At 37.6% G+C, this 23,422-nt stretch overlaps 1 protein-coding gene across 1 annotated transcript in view; it reads right to left on the bottom strand.

Moving 5' to 3' along the window:
* CLYBL (citramalyl-CoA lyase) overlaps positions 1 to 23,422 on the bottom strand; it is a 362,922-nt gene that overhangs the window by 168,142 nt on the left and 171,358 nt on the right. Inside the window, exon 2 of the mRNA XM_069064181.1 lies at positions 6,758 to 6,944. Coding sequence (XP_068920282.1) covers positions 6,758 to 6,944 — 187 coding nt within the window. The remainder of the gene's footprint in view (positions 1 to 6,757; positions 6,945 to 23,422) is intronic.

Below are 23,422 nucleotides of genomic sequence, written 5' to 3'. Positions count from 1 at the left end.
ATAGTCTCCAAACACTTGGACTCTGGTCTCAAATCCACAGAGACGGTAAAACCAGCCTGTTCAATTCTACTCTCTAGGGTTATTCAGGAGTGGGTAGGTAATAATAAGAATAACAATAATGACTTATCAACATTCATATGCTCTAAGATTTTCAAAACTCCTTATATTCATTATCTCATGTTAGCCTCACAACAACCCAGTGAGGTAAATACTATTGATATTACCGTAAAATAATTATTACAAAATTACTTACAAAATGGTAAAATTGCCAACAAAGATGGCAACACTGGAACACAGAAAAATTAAGTGATTTGCCTAGGATTACAGTTATACAGTGTCTGAAGTGGGATTTGAACCCATCTTAGACCCTACTGTTATGACTCAGAAATATATGGGAAGGAATGTGAGATCAGGAGAGCTTTGGGGACACAAATCTGGGGTCATCTGGTTATAATGGTTTTGAGCTTCTATTCTCCTCTCCCTACCCCACTCTTAGACTCTAAGCCCTACCTGGATTTCAATAGCAATTAACCGTAAAATAAAGTTTAATTTATTTCCCATGTGGAGTTGCAAGTAGTGGCTGAGACAATCTCTTTCTGATCATAGATATCTCACCATTTGACCCATGAAAGGAGAATATTAAAAGAAAATGGAAGAAAGTTTTTCACAAAATTTACTTGGAAAGGCAGTGATATTATTATATTTATAAACTTCTTTGTAGAAATCTCTGTTGTTTCCAGAGGTGATACATATTATAGGGAGGATATATGCAATAATATGCAGGATAAGTAGGAGCTGGAAGGAACTTTTCTCCTCCAAAGCCCTCAGTTTTGAAATGAAGAAACTGAAGTCTACAAAAGTTGAGTTTCTTTCTCAAGGTCACAGAGGACTAAAGGCAGAGCCAGGAATCAAACCCAGGGGTCTGATTTCAAATCCAGTGATCTCTCTAACACCTCAGAATGTATCTCTATACTTTGATATTTTGATGGAATAGAGTCCCACAGAATGACTCTTCCTTCTTCCTTTATGATGCAACTCAAACAACACTTTCTACCTGAAGTCTTTCCTGATTCTGCTAACTATTAGTCCCTTCCCTCTGTAACCACCATACATTTAAGTACCCAGTATCTATTTGTATTTATTCTGGATGTGCTCATATATGTGCATATGATTTCTTCCTAGTAAAATGTAAACTCCTTGAGAGAAGGGGCGTACAACATTTTTGCCCTTGCATTCCTAAAATCTAGTCCAAAGCCTGGCCCACAGCATGTACTGAATAAAGGTTTGTTGGCTGGTGAACTACTGATGAAGACATTTCATTATTACAGTGTGCATTCTAGCAGTACAGATTGCAACCAATCCACAGTTTCTCATTCTATGTGATTCTTTTCTAAATCTTTCTATGAAACACCCATAGAGGATCTACTTAGTGGGTTGAAGGCCCTCCTCTGGTGAGATTTTTGGTGAGCATATGTGTTCCTGTTCAATGTCTTAAAACTGATAATCAAGATCCTGGAATCAAGTTAACCGTGTTAATTGCATCTACTCAAAGTCTTGTACACATGCATTGGGAGGAACCTTGTTAAAGGAAGAATTTTCAAGGATGCAGCTTGCTCTACTGAGTCAAAATTTCAAAAATAATAACGCAACTAACGATGAGTATATTTAATAAACAATAAAAATCTTATTTTCTTTACACTTTTCAATTATATGTGACCTGTTAGAGAGCATTATCTGGGAAAGCCTATTCCCCTTTCATATTTTCATCAAAGATAACTTTGATACACACATAAACCATTCTCATAAAGAGATCAGAAAGTCAGCACATGAATCTGTTGCTATAGTTGTCTTCTTAATAACCTTTGGGGGGGCTGTTAATAATGTTAATGATCTCATTCCTTTAGAAACCTTCTTTGAGATATCATGAAAATCAATCATTCATTGACTTTAAAATTGTGTTACCTCTAGCACATTTACTACAAATGTATTTGGTCATATCTATTGACTTTTCCTGACTCTTTTTAGAGTCTGTATTACTTTGCCTCCCAAATAAACCCCTGCTCTCTAATTTTCAATCTCTCCCTATCTATTGGGTCATTCTCTTTTCTCTATAAACCTGACCTGGTTTTTCCCATATATAAAGAAACCTGACTCTACTTGCTTGCCTCTACCATCCCTTCCAATGGTCATCCTACATTCCTCTTTTTTTTTTTTCCATAATCAAACTCCTGGGAAAATCGCATTGTCTTCACTTCTCTGGCACTTCTCTTATATCTTCTCAAATCCTTACACTCTGGATTTCAACCTCATCACTCAACTGAAACTGCTTTCTCCAGTGTTGCCAAAGGTTTTTAAATGGCCAAATCCATTGGCCTTTCCTCAGTCCTAATCCTTTTTTTTTTTTCCATTCTGAATGTAGCATTCACTGTTGACCACCTCCTCTTGAATACTCCCTTTTCTTTTTCTTTTTGGGAGGGGAAGGAGGGAAGGGAAGGCAACTGGGGTTAAGTGACTTGCCCAACATCACACAGCTACTTAAGTGTCAAGTGTCCGAGGCCAGATTTGAACTCAGGCCCTCTTGACTCCAGGGCCAGCGCTCTATTCATTGCACTACCTGCCCCCAGTACTCCCTTTTCTTTGGGTTTTAGTGACATTATTCTCTGTTGGTTTTTTTTCAACCTATAAGTTTATTCCTCAGCCTCCTTTGCTGGAAATTATTATCAATGTCCCAATTTCTACCTAGGACCTGGGCCCCTAGTCCTCTTCTTTTTTTTCTCTATACCCTCTCTCTCTCTCTATGATTTCATCTCTTCCCATGAGTTTAATTCTAATCCCTATGCAAATGGCTCCCAATCTATATAACCAACCTCAGAATCTCTCCTGAGCTCCATTCCCATTTTGCCAACTGCCTACTAGACATTTTCCACTGAATGTTTCATATACATCTCAAATTCAACATGCCTAGGACAGAACTTGTTCTTTTTACCCCATCCCCTACCCAAATCCATCCCTCTTTCCAATTTCCTTCTTACTGTCGAAGGTGCCACCATCCTTCCAGCCACTCATTTTCAACACCTGGGAGATATCCTTAATTGTTCACTCTTTTCCACCCCTTCAAAAACAACCATTTTTCAATCTGTCAACAAGAGTTGATTTTATTCCACATCTTTCACATCCTTCCTTCTCTACATCTCTATCTCTTTTTTTAAAGTTTCATTGATATGTTTTGGTTTTGTGTTACAGACATTTACAGATTATTCCCACTTTTGGAGAAGTCTCTTTTAACAGGATAACACAGTAATGTAAAATTAATAACATAATGACTTCACCTGAAAGCATATACAACATTTCACATCTGTAGCACCCCTCACCTCTCTATGGAAAAAATGTAACAGGAAACTATTTTCTCTCCCTCCAACAACCATCTCATTTTTTTAAAAGAAAGAAAACCAAATTTCTTAATAAATATTCATAATCAAGCAAAACAGATTCCTTTAGTTGATGTACACAAAAATACAGATGGCTCATTCTAAACCCTAAATCCATCACTCCTCTGTAATGGGTAACATGTTTCATTATTAGGCCTTGAGAATCATAAATAGTCACTGTATTCATCACAGTTCATTATCTATCTAACAACATCCATATAGCCATCACCATATTTCAGACTATCATTTCTTTCTGCCTGGACTACTATAATAGTTTCATTGTTGGTATTCCTTTCTCAATTCTTTTCTTCCTTATCTTTATATTTTAGAATCTCTTACTCCTTTCAAGCTCAATTTAATTGCCATCTACACATAAGGTCTGTCCTGATCCATGAAAGCTCCTAATACCCCCTGAATACTTTGTATTTACCTTGTATGTTGTTTGTATTTACCTTAGATCTATTTTGTATTTACTAATATATGTATATTAGCAGATAATATTTGTATTAATGTGTGTGTTTCTCCTTTCCCCCGTTGTTTTGGTGGTCCCCTTACCCGTGCTTATCATGTAATCTAAAGCCAGAGAATGTTTAATTTTTGTCTCTTTGTACCCACTAAACCTAATGGGTATTTAATAAACACTTCTTGAGCTTCTAGTTTCCATTTTTCAAAGTTAACAGCATGTTTAAATAACTCACAGAGGAGTCATAATTACATGTAGTATCCTCTCATCTTTATCTTTTCTCCTAATTTCATGTTAATTTTTACTTTTGCTCTAACAAGTCAATTATCTGACCACCCACAGTTGATTCTGAAATTATCCTGATGTTTGTAATCAGTCATTTCCTATCAGTTAGTATATAATAAATTTCTTTTGGGGGGGTGATATTCAGTGTTCACCATGTCCAATGCCTTCTTGGAGAAATAATTCATGATATATAGATGTAAGGATTGTTATTTTTAAAAACTCAAATTATATTTTCCAAAATTTCTCACATTTGTTATATAAAGATAGAGACTAGACCTATGATTTCCCTGATATAGGGAACTTCCAGATGAGGAAATGTAGCCAATAAACATTTACTAAACACTTACTATATGTTTGGTGGGCAGCTAGATGGCACAGTGGGTAGAGTACTGGGTCTGGAGTCAGGAAGTCTCATCTTCTGGAGTTCAAATCTGACCTCAGACATTTACTTGCTGTATGACCCTGGGTAAGTCACTTAACTCCATTTGCCTCAATTTCCTCATCTGTAAAATGAGCTGGAGAAGGAAATGGCAACCACTCCAGTATCTTTGCCAAGAAAACCCCAAATGGGGTCACAAAGAGTCAGTAAATGTAAACAGAAACTAATTCAGGGAAAGCAGTTGGAGTAGGAAATGTAAAGTGGTTCTGTAGGGAAAGCTGGAAAAAGTCTCTTGATTATGAGAGTACACATGTAAGAGTAGGAATATTGGTGTAGTAAGAAGTAGGTGTGTGTTGGGGTAGGAGGGAAGGGTCACAACCTCTTAGTGCCCCATTTAGCCCTCTAAGACCTCAATCATGGAACATTTACTGAATTGTCTCAGTAAAGAGATTTTGCTCCCTGGGGAGTTCCCTACATTGATGCAATCCTAGATTTGTACAAATATACGCCTAGATATAATAGTTAGCATTGATATAGATCTTTAAGTCTGCACACCAAATTCTCACAACAACCCTGGGAGGCAGGTGTTATTAATGTCCTCATTTTACAGAAGAGGAAATTGAGACTGAATGACTTACCCATGGCCACAGAGCTAACCTACCTAAGCCTCTGAGATAGGATTTGAACTGAGTTCATCCTGCTTCCAAGTCCAACATTTTATCCGCTAAGACACTTTGTTGCCCCAAATATCTAGAGAGATATAGATATGTCTAAATATGCAAATATAACTATAGATAAACATATATACATAAGCACATATATAGGTACTCTCTGTATACATATGTTTGTATATATATGCATATATAATTACTATAGTAATTTATATATAAATATACTTATATATTTGATAAATATAACCAATTATATATACATAAGTTATATAAAATACATATTTATAAACATAAATATGTAATTGCAGCTTATATATATTGTACCTATATATAAATATATTATATATAATTGTAGCTTACATCTTACACACACAGACACACATATATATGATGGCAACTTATGTGTAGATATCTGCCACAAACAATGAATAAATAGTGGAAATCTATGGTGAACCTAAATCTCCTAGATTCACCCTAGTGCTTTTTCCCATTGCACCATGACACTCAGTCTGAAAAGTTAGCTCCAGAATTCCGAAAGTACTTAATTGAAATCCTAAAAGTAACACATAGAGCAGATTTAGCAGAATAAAAGCATATATACATACAGAGACAACATCAGCATCTAACATGCTATTGAACTTCCCCTTTTAAGAGAAAAGATAAATGTATGGAGTAACTCCTCCCAAGTTGACATGCTCAGGTTTACAAGTTGGGTACCCAGGGAGGTGACTGCTACATATTCTAGGATATCCTGTGGATTTGAGCTCTTAAAAGCATATTTCATGAGTCCCTACTGGCAAGCTCCCCTTTAACAATCAGTCAGCAGCCACAAGTAGCTCAAAGTAAAGGTATTTACTAAAACGAGACAGCAAGTATAGCATGGACAAACAATTACCCTATAAGCCTGGATCAGTCATTCTGCTGTTAGATGCCATGGCTTATGGGGCAGGAGGTAAAAATTCCCTTCTCCTCCTGTCCATCTGCCCCTATAACTGAAGAGTTCATATTGCACAAAGTTGTCCATGGAATTAATTTTCTCAAATTATGTTGACTAACTCCAGGTCTAGGAATCTTAGCTTCTTAATAGCTTCCAAGAGTGTAGGTGATTTTCAGTCAGTCAATCCTAAGATTTTCTTCCAATTAAATTGGAGAGAAACATTTTTGTATAAAGGAAGGGGACATAAAGTAACCATATTTATAATTAAATGCTTCATCAACACATTAATACATCATTACCTATGTTATCTACTCTTTTCTTTCTGTGACTAAATCAACTTTTGGGGAAAGAATGAATTAATTAAAGGCTAACTATTTCTCTCTGCATAAATTCTTGAACCTTTCTGAGAACCAGCTCTCAAACAGAAAAAGATTAGAAATCAGCAAAATGTGAGTAAATTTGGGGGGGGGGTAGGAGAAGGTAGGGAGGGGCAGGAATACAAGAAGTACAAAATGCTGGCAATAGAAAACAAGATTTATTTATATCTCCCCCCCCCCAGCTTTTTTTCCCAACAAGAAATTATACTACCCTTACCTTTTTGTTCATAGCCACACCATCTTCACAATCTAACACTGCACAGTCTACATTCAGAGATGGTACTTTCTGTATTTTCTTTTCATCATTTCCAGGAACATACAGCACTGCCCTCCTGGGAGTGTACTTGTGATTAACTGAAGAACAATAACCACTCTTGCAAACATTCACTGCAAGAGAGAGCTTCCTGTAAGAGAAAATTTTGAGTTTAAATTCCAAATTATGTCTAATTCACTTTAAGAAGTTAACTCTTCCTTTAAGTAAAATAGAAATCATGGGTGACTCTATTAGAGGCAAAGATCAATGAAAATTAAGAAAAATGACAACAGGAATAAGCGAGTAAGAAAATGTCAACTCAAATTGATTAAACTGGGTTAAAAAATAAGGGCACACACAATCCTTTTTAAAAAATGATGCAGTGCTAGCTAATATGACTTTTGGTTAGTCTGATAGATAGAGTACTTCATTTGGAGTTTGGAAACACCCCTACCAGGTATATGACGTTGGGCAAGTTACTTCTTTGCTCAGACTCTCAGTACTCTTATATGTAAAATGAGGATAATAATATTAATATTTATTACCCCAGATGATCAAATGTAACAAATAATATCTATCAGTGGTTTGTAAAGCTTAAATCACATTTTTGTTTTTAGTGTGCTTTTTAAGGAAAAAAAAAACATTGTTTTCAGTATTAGGATATAGTGGGCAGTATATTATAAGGAAGAAATTGGTGCTAGAAAACACATCAAAATAGCAATACAATTGATGCTAAGAAAAAAGAAACTAGAAAATAAATCATCTTGATTTCTTCAAAGGGTGGCAGTTCTAACTAGAGGAGTTTTTGACAGTATTTTCCCAGCCGAAAGTCTCTTTTCCTAAGTGGAAAAGGCATAATCACCCAATTAAACAAGGAAGTGACTTGTCCAAGGTCACATATCAAGTGTATAGGAGAGGTGTTTCATGACTCCAAGTATTTATTAAGCACTTATATGCCAGGAACAGTGTTAAAGGCTAGGGATACAAAAAAAAAAAAAGAAGACAAAAACATGCTCCTACCCTTAAGGAACTCACATTCTAATAGTGGAAATAGCAAGAGAACAACTGCATACACACAAGATATACACACTCACACACACACATGCAATCTCAAAGGAGAAGAGGGGGAAGGGAGGGGAAAGGAAGAAAATAAATACTTACATAGTACCTACTATGTGTCAGGCATTGTGCTAAGTATTGTATGAATATTCTTTCATTTGATCCCCACAATAATTAGGTGGGTGCTGTCACTATATCCCTTTCAAAATTGAACCCAAGGTAAACAGAGGTTAAATAACTTGCCTAGGATCACACAGCTGGTAAATATGTGAAGCCAGATTTGAACTCAGGTATACAGGCCCAGTGTCCATGGGTTGAGGTTGGGAAGAGTGGAAAGTGTAAACTAGGAAAGCCTGCAGTAGAAGGCAGACTTTGAGCTGCATCTTGAAGGAAGTCAGGAAAAATAAGAAATGGAAGGGAGGAATGAGAATATTGCAAGTATAGGGAAAAGCAAGTCAAAACGCACGGAGCTGGGAGGTAGAACACTCTATGTGAACACAATTCAAGAGTGCACTATACAGTGCATGGAAGGAAATATAAAAGCACCAGAAGACTGGAATCTATGAAGAGTTTTAAGTACCAAAGAGTGGATTTTATATTTAATCCTAGCATAACAGGGAGTCATTGGAGTTTATAGAGTGTGTGTGTTGGAGTGATGTGATCAGATCTGTACTTTAGGAAAATCACTTTGGCAGCTATGTAGAAGATGAATTAATGGCAGGAGAGATTTGAGGTAAGGAGATTACCCAGAAACCTATCACAATATGATAAAGGACTGGACCAGGATGGTGGCAGTGTCACAGGAGAGAAAAGGACACATATGAAAGATATTACAAGAATTGAGTCACAAGGCCTGGAAATAGATCAGATATGTAGGGTAAGTGAGAATGAGGAGCTAAGGGTGATAATAAGGTTGCAAGCCTGGATGTCTGGGAACGGTGATGCCGTCAACATAATAGAGAAATTGGGTAGGGAGGGCTTGAGAAGAAAGATTAGAAGATCTCTTTTGGACATGATATGTTCGAGAGGTCTATTGGACATCCATTTCAAAATGTCCAAATGACAGGTGGAGATATGGAACTGGAGCTTGGGACAGAAATCGGGATTAGATATATAAATCTGGGAATTGTCTGCATAGAGATAACTCATGGTAGTTGAAAAAATTCTCAAGTGAGACAATGTAGAGGGAGAAGAGAGGAAGACTCAGGACAGAAACTTTGGGGGACATCCATACTTAATGGCGGTAACATGGATGAAGATCAAATGAAGCAGACTGTGAAGGAAGTCAGAGAGGTAGGAGGAGAACCAGGAAAGAACAGTGTCTTGACAACTTAGAAGAGAGAGTATGCAGATCAAGGTGATCAATGGATAATCTTCAAGACTAAATATTTGCTTTTACTTCTGAGCATTGGAGGATGATGGTAGGAGAAATCAGGAATTCTAGATATACTCTCCCAATCATAAGCTTCTAGCTTGTCTGGCACCTCACTACTGCTTCTCCTTGTCTTTCCCCATCTTTCCAGATATATGAATGAAATAAAGGATGCCTCTAAAAGCTTCTCCTTATGGAGAAGATGGCCTGCAGAATTTAGGGAAGAGAGACTGAGAAAGTAGTGAAAATCCTGGTGATACAAGAAATGGGAAACAGAAATTTCCTAGAAATGGCAAAGTTGGAAGAGAAGTCAATTTGCAGACATGGAAGGTGAATATAATAAGTTTAGTCTTAGAAATGTTGAGTTTGAAGAGATGGTAAGACCTCCCAGGAGAGATGACCTTCTATCATGGCACAGTGGAAAGACCATTAGATTGGAAATAGGATATTCAAAACTTCTTTCACTTATCAACCCTCATATGTGAAAATGAACATATTAATTCATTAATTTACATACTATCTACTTTGCAGGTGGGCTGTAAGGACAAATGAACTCTTTTTCCAAAATACTTCATAACCACTAAGCACTATATAAATGTCAGTTATTAATGCATTGTTGGTGGAGTTGTGAACTGATCCAACCATTCTGAAGAGCAATGTGGAACTATGTCCAAAGGGCTATAAAAAAAAAAGTGTATACCCTTTGACCCAGCATTAATACTTCTAGAGCTGTATCCCAAAGAGATCACAGAAGTGGGAAAAGGACCAGTATGTACAAAAATATTTACAGCAGCTCTTTTGGTGGTGGCAAAGAATTGGAAATCAAGGGGATGCCCATCAATTGGGGAATGGCTAAATAAGTTGTGGTATAGGAATGTAATGGAATACTATTGTGCTATAAGAAATGAGGAGCAGTCGAACTTATTAATAACCTGGAGAGACTTATATAAACTGATGCTGAGTGAGGAGAGCAGAACCAGCAGAACTTTGTGTCCAATTACAGACACATCATATATGTGATAACTAACTTTGACAGACCAGGCTCCTCTCAGCAATGCAAGGTTAGAACACAACTAAAAAGACTCATGATGGAAAGGGATATCTACATCCAGAGAAAGAACTGCAGAGTCTGAATGCAGATTGAAGAAAACTACCTCCTCTCTCTCTTTTTGTTTTGTTTTGTCCCTTCTTTCTCATTGTCCACTCCACTGTTTATAATTCTTCTTTACAACTTGACTAATGATAATGTAAAGGTATTTGTAGATCCTATATTTGATTGCATGCCGCCATAGGGGTTAGGGGGGTGGAGAGAGAGGCAGAGAAAATTTGAAAATCAAGAGATTGTGGAACTGAATGTTGTAAACTCAAAAATAAATAAATACATTTTAAATAAACAAATGTCAGTTATCATCATCATCATCATCAGGGCACTTCAGAAGAAAGAATCATCTTCATGAGTTCAAATCTGTCCTCAGACACTTACAAATTATTTGATCCTGGGCAAGTCACTCAATCCTGTTTGCCTCAGTTCCTTAACAGTAAAATGAGCTGGAGAAGGAAATGGCAAACCACTCCAGTATCTCTGCCTAGAAAACCCTAAAATGGGGTTGCCAAAAGTTGGACACAACCGAACATCAATAATTATCATCATTACCTAAACATCCTCATCCCTATCCCCAATTCATCCTATATACAGATGCCAGAATACTCTCTCAAATTCCATTTTTATCATGTAACCTCCTCAAGAATCAATAGTAATATTATAGTCTATACTATACACTATAGTCTACAACATGAAATAAGTGTATATCTCCAATAATATCAAATAGGTAATATAGTTATTGCCTATAATACCCAATTTTCTTGGTCTGGCTAACATGACCTTCAAGTTAGTGGGTGGTAAGCCATCCAAGGTGTGCTGGAGCCAACTGTAAAATTTTCATCTTGATCACTTATACCTCAGAAATTGGTAAATGTTACAAAGAGAGGCTTGACTTTGTTGATTGTCTAGATTTAAGAAAATGCAAACAGTATAGATTAAATTTAGATAAATTGAATATATATTATTTTGCTTTTGGATTGTCAGTTGTCAAATATTTACCAGCATACTCTTACTATCTCATCAGCCTAATTCTTTGTTGGCCCCCTATAAAGATACCATTACAATCAAGTAAGTCATTTACTCCCTTGTCTCCTTCTTTCAGGTTCCTTATATTTCTTCCAAGTTCAGCTCTGGAAGTCCATCCTCCTATAGTTTTCTTCCCATCCCCTAAGCTAGTAGTGTTCTTTGTCATCTACAACTCTAGAATGCTTTGCATGATCTCTCTGCTCCCATCACCTACTATCTTGTACTCACTCAATTCTGTATATGCTATATCCTTTTCACCCAAGCAGAACATAAGAGCAAGAACTGGTTTGTGTTGTTTTTAATTTGCATTCCCAACACTAAGCATGGTTCCTTTCACTTAATAAGTACTTAATAAATGCTTCATTGATTGAATGCCATAATGCATTATTTTCTTCAGTTTATTTGTAAATACCTTTTCCCTTAATTCTAATCATGGAATCATGGATTTAGAGCCAGAAGGGATATTAGAGACCATTTAATCTGTAATAGTAAGGGAATTTGAAAATTTTCCCTGCCCCTTAATAAGCCTATCTTCCCTGATTAGAAAATATACTCTGCCCCCTAATAGGCTGAATGTGGTCACATGGAGCCTGTAGTGGGAGGAGCTTGCTGAAGGGTGGCGCAGACACCACCAGAGAAGCTTGCTTTTCAGGAAGGCACACCTTTTGTTACTTTGTAATTAGGCAGGGTGTCAGGAGGGCTGTGATGTTCTCTGACCCTGGAGAAGAGTTGTGTGATTTGGTCAGATGAGACTGGGCAGCCATTGAGCCCCTGGCTTTGCAAACCCAGATGTTGGTGCTTCTCTCTCTGGTAACTAACACTATATGTATGTTGGTCAGATAGCTAGAAGTCCTATCTGTTGATCAGTTGAATTATTTTCTGTCTGTATTTTTTGTCTGCTTGTAACTTCTGTTTGTATTCTCTGAGGCTCAGGGTGCTGACTTTCCCCCCTGAACTAGGTAACATATATATGTTTGATTAAAGTAAGATTGTTAACCCTTTTTCAGTTGCTTTCCTTTAGAAAAGCAGATCAAAGAACCTGTGCTAGCAGTCATACCTGCTACATAATCCAAGCCCAACATTTTTGCAGATGAGGAAACTGAGACATAGAGAGGTTATCTGATCCATTTAGAAACACAATTTGTAAGTCTCTGACACAGGATATAAACCCAGATGCTACTAATCTTGAGTCCAATTCCCTATTCCCATCTTCTCTTCTCTTTGTCAAGCTATAGACTTCTTCCCAACCTCTCCCCAAAGTCTTTTATTAAACCTGCCCCTTGCCCCCACCCAGCATACCTCCAAAGGACTCTGCTATGTTTTTATTTGTGTTCTTGAGCCTTTTTTCCAGGTTTTCTTTCCCTGGCTAAAATATAACTTCTCAAAGACAGGATCTGGGTCTTCTCTGGATTTAGGCATAGGGACTGGAAGCAGTGATTTGCTGGGCATAATGGGTCAGCTGTTTCAAAATCAAAGAACTATCAATGAGATAAGTCAACTGAAGACTTGGGCCAATACCATGCTTGGAACCCAGTGGTTGCTTTATAAATGTAGACTGCTGGTCAGATATTATTTAGGAGCTAAACCCTAGGCATTGCTATTATATATCACCTGCCAGAAATGAAATAAAAATTTAGTCCTTTCCAAAATCATCTTAGGAGAACTCATGGAGGCTATTACTTCATGCAATAGCAACCACATTTGATGGCAGGAGGAAGCAGACAAAGGTGATATTGCTGAGGTTGTTAAATAGGAATTGAGGGTCTTCTTTTGCGACGTTTCTTATATTCCCTTTTCAAAAAAAAAAAAAAGAAAAGATCTTTGTTTTCCCAGAGAGTGGGGTTGGACATTCTCTTTTTTTTTATTCAGTCAACTCTGCTCCCAAAGAAAGATGTTTTCTTGGATATGTGACATTCCTGATTTAATTCCTCTGCTCTCTGCTGCATCATGGGCCTTGTTTTTAGGTTAATTTCAAGAAGAGCAATCTAACTGCTGATTTTGATAATTGGGCAGGAGTCTGGGCATTGTGATCAAGGTCAGGGATGTGATCCTCTAGGAGTCTGTATTATGAACATAAGTTTGAAGGCAAGTCTGTAACCAGGAGATCGACCCAACTTACCTTTCCAGACTTGTCACACACTACAGTTATCTATTCTACATCAAAGGGTGTTAAAGGCAGGGAGATATGGATGTAAAATTTTTTGGTTCTCCCTTTTACAAGAAAAGAAGTTTGAATTTTTTCTTTTTCTTTTCTGGGGTGTTTATAGTACCTTATTGTAAAATCTAGGTTAAGTATTTGATCATAGGCTCTGTGTCATCTGAGGCTTCCACAAAATTCCCCCAAAGTTTCCATTTAATTTTTTTAAATGCTTTTTTAACTTCTGATTTACATCATTTGTTTCCGCCAGATTTTGAGTTACAAATTTTCTCCCCGTTTTTCCCCTACCCACTGCCCCAAAATAGCAGTCCCACAGGATATCCCCTCCTCCAATCTGCTCTCATCATATTTTCTCCCATACCCCTTTCGACTTTTCCAGTGGATCTCTATGCCTCAGTGCCTGTATATCTTATTTCCCAATTACATGTAAGATGGTATTAATAATAGTATATATATATATATATATATATACACACACACACATATATACACACACACACATATACACACACACACACACACACACATATATATATATTTGAATATTTGATTTTAAAACTTTCAATTCCAGATTCATTCCCTTACTTCCTTGTCACCCATCCTTACTGGGAAGATAAGCAGTTTAGTATAGGTTGTACATGTGTGGTTAATGCAAAACAATAATATAATAGATACATTGTAAAAGACTGACTATATTTCCCTCCCTCCTATCCCACCTCCCACTTGTTCTATTCTCTACTTTGATCCTGTCCCTTTTCAAAAGTGGGTGCTTCTAACTTCCCTCCCCCCCCCGCCTACCCCCCCTTCCATCATCCCCCCTCTCATCCCCTTCCCCCCCTACTCTCCTGGAGGGTGAGATATCCTATTTAGTGTGTATTTCACTCCCTCCTCAAGTCAGATTCAATGGGAATAAGGTTGACCCATTCCCTTTTGCCTTCCTATTCTTCCCCTCCATTGTAACCATTTTCCTTTGCCTCTTCTATATGATATAGTTTACCCCAATCTGTCTCTCCCCATCTCCTCTCATTATATTCCTCTCACTCCATTTAATTTCTTATGCCAACCCATAATATATCAAAATGGTAATGGGGAAAGTCATGATATGGAAGAGATAACTACTTCCTTTCACTAACTCTACAATCGAATCAAGTTGGCCTTCTCTCTGTTCCTCACACAAGGCCCTCCATCTCCTTCCCCATGCCTTTGTACTATCTCTCTTGCCTAGAATGCACTCCCTCTTCATCTCTGCTTCTTAGAATTCCTAGTTTCCCTTCTAAGCTCAACTGAAATCCCACAAGAAGTCTTTCCTATTCCAGCTGTTAGTGCTCCCCTCCCAATTCTCCTATATTAAAGCATATACAAAATATTTACAAAAATAAATGCAAAGTTATTGACATGTTTATTTTGTACATGCATGCTTTTAAATGTTTTTATATGCACATACTGCCTTCTCCAAAAGAATTAAGGTCCTTGAGGGCAGGAGCTACTTCATTTCTATCTAAATACTTCAGTACTTACCAATAGCTTAACAAATCCTTGTTGATTATCTCCACAAAGAAAAAGGATAGGTTAAAAAAATAAGGGCCAGAGTTCAAGATTAGACAGCCCACTTAGCTACCAATTAGGAGCTACTCAATGAGTTCAAGTCACTAGGTTAGATAAACCACATCTCAGGTTATTCAAAGAATTGTAAAGTATAATTACTATGGATATTAAATCCTTTCAAAATTAAAGAAAAAGGAAAAGTTTCAGTACTTAAATAAAAAGCCTCCTGATTTTCAATTTTAAAAATAAAAAGGGGGGCAGCCAGGTGATGCAGTGAGTAAGAGCGCCGGCCCCCCAGAGTCGGGAGACCCGGGATTCGTTCCGGCCTCAGATACTTAACTCCCACACAAAATAACTGGCTGTGTTACCTTGAGCAAGTTACTTAACCCCAATTGCTTAAAAAAAAAAAAGTAAAAAGGAAGAGGATAAAGTATGCAAAAGTCATCGAGATTGTTGTTGAGACATTTTTCAGTCTCATCCAACTCTTTATGACACTTTATGTATTTTGTATTTTTGGCAAAGATACTACAGTAGTTTGCCATTTCCTTCTCCAGCTCATTTTACAGAGGAGGAAACTGATGGAAACAGGATTAAGTGGGATAGGAGGGAGGGAAATATAGTCAGTCTTTTACAATTTATCTATTATATTATTGTTTTGCATTAACCGCACATGTACAACCTATACTGTGTGACTATAGTCACACAGCTACCGGTAGTAAGTGTCTGAGGCTGGGTTTTAACTTGGGTTTTCTAACTCTGGGCTGGGCTCTCTGTCTCCTATGCCACCCAGCTGACCTGTCTAGGGGTTTGCTTTAATTCCTGGTAAAATTCTAGAGTTTGGTACAGAAATGGAGGACTGATTGTGGAATTTTGCAGGTGCAGTAGAAGTGCTGGTTGCTTTTCTATATATTTTTTCTTTTTATCTTTATCTTATATCTTTGTTAAAAGATTAAAAAAATTGCCCTCCCCTACTTTTTAGGGGAGAAGAAAGGTATGTAACTAGAAATGACTGTGCTATAAAGAAGAAAAAGTCATTTATATAAAAAATAAAGACTCAAATGAAACAAACAAAAAAATCCAAAGGAACAGGTAATACTTCAAGAGTCAAATAGCTTTGTAAGAAGAGTTGATGCCAGACTAATCTTTTCTGATAGGGATATTAAACTGGTAGATCAGGGGATCTACCATAAACACTATATGCCTAGCTTCCAATAAAGCTTTCAATGGTCTCTTCCTACTCTTGTGCACAAGATAGAGAGTTGTGGTTTATATGATTATACAATAAAGTGGATTTTGAAAAGGCCAAAGGACAAGTATAGTCATTAACAGGATGACTATAAGTCAGAGAAAGGTTTTTCACTGAGTGACCTAGGGCAGAGGTGTCAAACTCAGGCTGAAAAACTCATGATCACCTATCCAGATTAAACTTTAATTTGGAGATGTTTAGTAAAATAAATTTTAAAATATAATACTACATAGATAATGTTAGTTTATGGTTTTCTATGTCAATATGAGGGCAGCAAGGTGGTGCAGTACATAGAGCACTGACTCTACAGGCAGGAAGACCTGAGTTCAAATCTGGTCTCAGACACTTACTAGCTATGTAACCCTGAAAAATCATTTAACCCAGGGGTGGGGAACGTGGGGCCATATGTGTCCTCTAGGTCCTCAAGTGCAACCCTCTGACTGAATCCAAACTTCACAGAACAAATTCCTTTAATAAAAGGATTTGTTCTGTAAAACTTGGGCTCAATCAAAAGGCCATACCCAAGGACCTAGAAGGCCACATGTGACCTTGAGGCCGCAGGTTCCCCAAGTTAAATTTTAACCCCTATTTGTCTCAGTTCTTCATCTGTAAAATGGGGACACACCGGAGAAGAAAGTAGCAAACTATTTCAGTATCTTTACGAAGAAAACCCCAAGTACTTTATGTAAAGTAGGTAAAGTCTGAACAACAACAAAAAAAGTTAATATGTAGCCCCACAAGGATCCATTTCTATTTGAGTTGGACACCAGTGACCTAGGGATCTAGACATGGGATCCAAGTAATAGATTACAAAAAGATTTTGCACAAGAGAGGCATGGGTGAAGAAAGATCTATACAAAGTATATCAATGCCCAGAGAACAAGACAGGCACCCTTCCAATAACTTTGTCATTTAGCATTATTATCACTTACTAAGGTGAAGGCATATCTAATATACTTATCAAACCAAATTTGCAATTGACATTAAAGTGGGAGGAGCATCTAACACAGGTGAATGTTTTTTGTATCCCCAGCAATTAACACAGTGCCTGTGAAGAGCCAATGTAGTATTCACAGCATCAACGGTCATTATAAATATACCTGCATAGTGCTTGATCACAAAATATAACACTCTCCATATAGAAGACAGAAGCAAAACATTTATTCAGACACCAGAAAACCAAATCCCAAAACCAGTAAGCCAATTCCATCATAGTAGCAGAGAAGTTAATAATTCATAACAGCACAGAGAGCCACAGCATCCTTTAGCCTTCCCTAAAACCAATATTTACTCACAAGCCTGTCTCCCTCAGATGCATCCTCTTCTCCCTCCAGTCTATCTGCTCTGACTCCCAGCTTCCTGTGGAGCTCCACCCTTCAGCAAACTCCTCCCACCACAGGCTACATGCAATTACATTCAGCCTACTAGGGAGAAGAGTACATTTTCAAAGCAGGGAAGGTCTTCAAATTTCCTTAGGCTTATTAAGGGGCAGGGAAGATCTTCAAATTCCCATTACCATTAAAGCCTGGCAAACAGTCGAAGTGCATAATCAGTAGTTTTTCCCATTCATTAATGCATTTATTCATTCATATACCAATCAATTTAAGTATAAAGGGATGATTACCCTTAAGAATATAAAATTTGGGAGGGACAGGATAACTGTTTTAAGTATCTCAAGATCTGTCATGTGGTAGAAGGAGTCTTCCATTCTGCTTGGCTCAGAGGCAAGGCACATTATTTAGGAAATATTTAGGCTTAAAGTAAAGAAACACCTCCTCACTGATCAGAGTAATACCTAAGTGTAATGCCTAGGAAGTAGGTGGCTCTGGCTCACTGGAGGTTTGTAAATGGAGGCTACATGACTATTTGTTGAGTTTGGCTTCTGAGATTCTTTCCAAGCAGGCGTGAGGTGGAAGGTCCAAAGAACAGGTGGTTGAATTAAAAAATAAGTTGAGTAACACTTAAGATGAACCCAGTCATGAAAAGACTGGGGTGGAGGGAGAGAAAAGCTCTGAGCCAAGCCTCACTCTTGATTCCTTCCCCCGCCTCCGGCTGTTTAAAAATCTGTTCTATGTGTCACTTGTGTATAGCCCTCAATATTTGGTTTGAATACAATTGCAGTAGGTGGCAAGAAATAACTTATTTTATTTTATCTTACATATTTGAAGTTAGGGCCTCTTGGTATTCAGCATGTAAATTTATTCAAACAATATGCAAAACAAGGTCTTTGGATTGTCTGGGGGAAAAATATGGAGTAGCCTTATGGTGGGTCCTCTCTATAGGGGGTCCTTTCTATAGTGTAGATGCCCTCTGTCAGGTCTATGGGTCCTGTCCACTGAAAGGGGATCCTTCCTCCTGGTGTTTGCCCACACTCTTCCCTTCCTCATCTCGTTCCTTCCTTCACTAAGCCCATTTTGCTAGCACCATCAGTAAAATAGTTCTATCTCACAATGTTATAGGTTTGGCTGTAATGAAGATTCCTGTCAAATGAATCATTTTGCTGCTAACTGAGAATCCCTGAAATCAGAATTAGGAAGAACTTTAAAGGTCTGCTAGTCCAACTCCTTCCTTTTAAACTATATATAAATTAAAAACCTGGGAAGTAAAGGGATTCTGAGGCAGCCCAGTGGAATCCAAATCTAGGGCCTAAATTAAACCCAGGTGCTCTATATGGAAGACACTTTCTACCATATTCTATAGCACCTCAGGCTTATCTATGGTACCCTGAGTATAAAAAATCACAGTCAAGATTTTAGGAGATTGTTTAAAATCACATTTAAAGAAATAACTTTTAGATAAAACATTAACTGAAAATAATAATTGTAATAATATTTAACTGGTCAATAACCAGCAATTTACTAGATTGTGCCTCTATTAATCATTCTGTTCCAAAGCTATTTAACTTATTAGGTACCCATCATTAGGTGACTCATTTGAGGCTGTAAGCATATGAAAACAGGAGTTTTTTGTGCCTGAGAAAGGGTTGAGTGTTGTCATTTGTATTTATGGGTATATAGGATGGGGGATTGGATCTGTGGTTTCACTGGTATAAGGAATTCCTAGATTACCAAGCTGCCTCTACTAATGTAGACTGGCACTTCCTTTGCAACTTTTAGGTGTAAAAGAGTTGCTGAGAGCACTGATATGTTAAGGGTCTTACCAAGAGTCCTCCTGGGTCAGAAGTGGGACTTGAATCTAGCTTTCCTTGCCTCTAAAGCCAACCTTTTATCAACTATGCCATAATGCCTCTCACTGTGTAGGAAGTAAAAAACATACACAAAGGGGGAACCAATCACCCCCAGAAAGTCCAAGATGATAGGTACGAGATGTTAGTGAAAAATGTGTAAGCTCAACGATGGTGTTCACACAAGCGGGCAGAGTTGGGTTCTCTTTTAGCCTTTCCCAAAAGTATCTGTCAATGTGTTGCAAGGGAAACCCAGTAATCAGGCTTCTTGGATATTAAAGGTAAATAAACAGTTGATCTTAGCACCTAGTTATCAAGAATAATTTGCTTCAAGAGGAAGCAACCAAATGGACCAATTGGTTGGAGACTGGGGAGGGAAGCAGGGCTACTTTCTTATCAGCAGTCTCATGGCATCCTAGTGGAGGATTCCTCTGCAGGATTTAAAAAGGCTTGAGAGACATAGTTTCTGGGTTTTAATAATTTTATTAATAATCCCAGCATTTTAATAAAAGGATGGTCTTTTGTCCGTCTCTCTCATAGAACAAAGACCCTTCAAGACACAGTTTATATGTCCTTGGAAGAGCAAGTGTTCCTGAGGGGGGGCAATAGACTCTGATTGGTCTAACAATTAATAAGAAAATGAATATTATAATGAGAGGCTGGGTTATGTTGCAGTGAGGGTCTTGGATCACCTAAATCTTGGTCAAAGAGACTTATCAATTTCCATATCACCCTTTTGCATTTTCCCGGACCTATCTGAGCAAACACAAAGAGGAGAAATGCATCCATTAACCCAAACTTAGAATTTCTTGATAAGATCTCAGCCATCCTGGCTTGGTAAGTCTTTCAGAAAGATTTCCCACACTCGCTGATTTATGGATGAGGAAGTAGAAGAGGGGAAAAACCTTGTTCTCAATACAATAATTAGTTTTTAATACAAGAAAGAATCAATCTCACCTCTGTTTTTTCCAGAAGATGGAGGTCTCTTTTTTGCCCCTTGATTCAGTCACATTTTTTGGTGCTTGCCTCATGATATAAAACCGAAGTGCAAAAATTTCTACTTGTAAGTACGTTGCTCCAGCTTTGTTATATGTGGCTTTAGACAGCCATGTGTTGAGTTTTGCAGTATGTAACATCACTACTACTCGTCATTCAGTGTCTGATGGACTCTCATCCATACATGTCCATAATCCCTCCAAATTAAGAAAGGCTAAGGATAAGCAAACAACATAGTCTTGTGCCCTCAAGGAGTTTATATTCCAAAATGGAGACAAGTAAAGGGGAGATGAGAAAGAGGGCAGAGAGAAATGGACAATGCTGATGGTGAGGAGGTGAAGTCCAGAGAATAAGTCAAGCCTCCTGGAAAAGTGACTGGTAGGGAGTAGGCCTTGAAGTGAGAAAGGCCTGGGTTCAAAGCCTCTAAGATATACTAGCTGTGTGACCCTGGGCAAGTCATTTAACCTCTCAGTGTTCTAGAGACCAGTGCTGTCAAACTCAAATGGAAATGGGGGCCACTAATCTGTATATAAGGCTCCCTAAGGGCCAAATATTGACTTCATTTTAAAATGTAATATTATCTATTTAATCAATATCTAATTATCTAGTTAAAATTTATTGTATTTTTATTTTGTTAAACATTTCCCAAATCACATTTTAATCCGGTTCAGGTTGCACTCAGAAATGGGTTTTGTTTGATACCTCTCCTGTAGACAATTCTCAACTACCCTAAGTTACAGAGAAGACACCAACTTGCACTGATAGAATCTCACCTGGGAGCCTCCTACATTTTAAATATCATATATTACACATACACACACATATCATGGAATACTAGATTAGTGGATAGAGTGCTAGACTGGGAATCCAAAAGACCTGGGTTCAGATCTTGCTTCAGACACTTATTATCTATGTGACCTTAAGTTGATGGCCTCTAAGGTCCTTCCCAGTTCTAAAACTATGGTCCTATGTATCCTATAACCATGAAAGGAATTATGGCAGCATAACAGAGAACTTGATTTGGAGTCTGGAAAACTTGGGTTGTTGTGTGAGCCAAGGAAGCACTCACCCCAATGTAATCCTGGATCTGTAAGTATTAAAATCTAACCTCACTCATCACTTCCTTCAAAGTCTCCTGTTTTTTTTTTTTTCCTAAAATTAGTCCTGGGTACTTTCTGAACATATTTTATTATCTTTAAAATACTCTTAGGAGTAATTGTCCTCAGGCAAAATTATTATTATTATTGGATATTTCTACAGCTTAATTGCAAACAGAGTTCCCATACAAATTGCTTTTTGCCAAATCTTGTCTTATAAACTATTTATACAGAAAACCCTGGGAATAAAATGAACTGTTAATAGCAGAAGACTTAAAATTACATTATTAGTGTAGAAAATACAGAAGGGAGAAAATAACAGAAAAGACTAATGTAGCATTAGATCCAAATCTGTAGCTCCTACAGCTACTGAGAGTATGATTTTAAAAACTGAATCCAACATTTTCCAGTAGCCATAGAAAAGTTAAAATAAATATGCTTTGGCAAAACTATCAAGTGGACAAAATTAATTTTTTGTACCCTCCCATCCATCTTCCTAAGTCTGCCCCTCCACCTTTCCAGTTTTCTTGTATCTTACACTGCTCCCTCCTCCATGTATTCTGTGATCCAGTGACACTGGCTTTTTTTCTGTTCCTCCAACAAGACTCGACCTCTCTAGACTCTAGGCATTTTCCACTGGCTATCTCCTGTGCCTCCTTATCTCTGCCTCCTGGCTTCCTTCAAGTCCCAGCCAAATTCCCACCTTCTACAAGAAGTCTTTCCTGAGTCCCCTTCATGCCAGTGTCTTCCTCTGTTGTCTATTTCCATTTTATCCTGTATATATTTTGTTTGTACGTATTTGTTTGCATTTTGTCTCCCCATAATCAGATTCTGAACTCTTTGAGAGGATGAACTTTCTTTTGCCATTTTTTAAAATCCCCAGTGCTTAGCATAGTGCCTAGCACAGAGTGGGTGCTTAATAAATTTTTTTTTAAAGCAATCGGGGTTAAGTAACTTGCTCAAGATTACACAGCCAGTTATTTCTGGGTGTGGTGCTGAGTATCTGAGCCCAGATTTGATCCCCAGGTCATCCTGACACTGGAGCCAGTGCTCTTACTTGCTGAGCCACCTGGCCACCCCTTAATAAATGTTTACCAACTGACTGACTAATTGATCCAGTAATGATATTCACTTTGGGGGCTATAATTTTAACCCTTGAGGCTATCATGGAAGACAGCCAGGTCCTTCCTCCAAAGGTCCATTGGTGACACTGTCAAACTCCAGGGTAGATGGAGCATGGATTGGAATTAGAATGGCAAGTCTTAGTCACTGGAGTAGATCTATGAGTGAGTTACACACAAAATAGATATATATATATATTAATTGGGAATAACTAAACAGATTGTGATACATAAATGGAATTGACTATTACTGTCCTGTAAAAAAATAATGAATATAAAAATAGAGAAAGATATGGGAAGACATACAAACTGATGTAAAATAAATAAGCAAAACCAAAAAATAATATATATAGTGACCAAAAAAAAATTCCACAAAATAGCTGAACACTATGTAATTATAATACCCCAAAATAGTCCCTCCCAAAGAGATGAAAATGCATCTCCCTCCCTATGTAGTAGAGATAAAGTAATATAGGTACAGAAAATTTTATATGCTGCCATATTCAATCAATGTATTGATTAGTTTTACTGAGGTGGTTCCCACCCACCCACCCCTTATTCACTACAAGGGATGGCTCTCTAGGAAGGGAAGTGGGTGGCAATATGTATGGAAATGGAGGTAATATGAAAACAAAAGATATCAATTTTTTGAAAGAGTACCACAAGAAATTTTCCAAAATACACTATATGTTGACATAGGGCAGCCAGGTGGCAATGCCACAC

This window comes from Petaurus breviceps, unplaced genomic scaffold (assembly GCF_028583685.1).
Source record: "Petaurus breviceps papuanus isolate PSGF00001 unplaced genomic scaffold, PetGlider_PUasm1.0 90625, whole genome shotgun sequence".
NCBI lineage: Eukaryota > Metazoa > Chordata > Mammalia > Diprotodontia > Petauridae > Petaurus > Petaurus breviceps.
The sequence above is the reverse complement of the archived record's forward strand: the minus strand, read 5'-3'. Positions and strand labels throughout refer to the sequence as shown.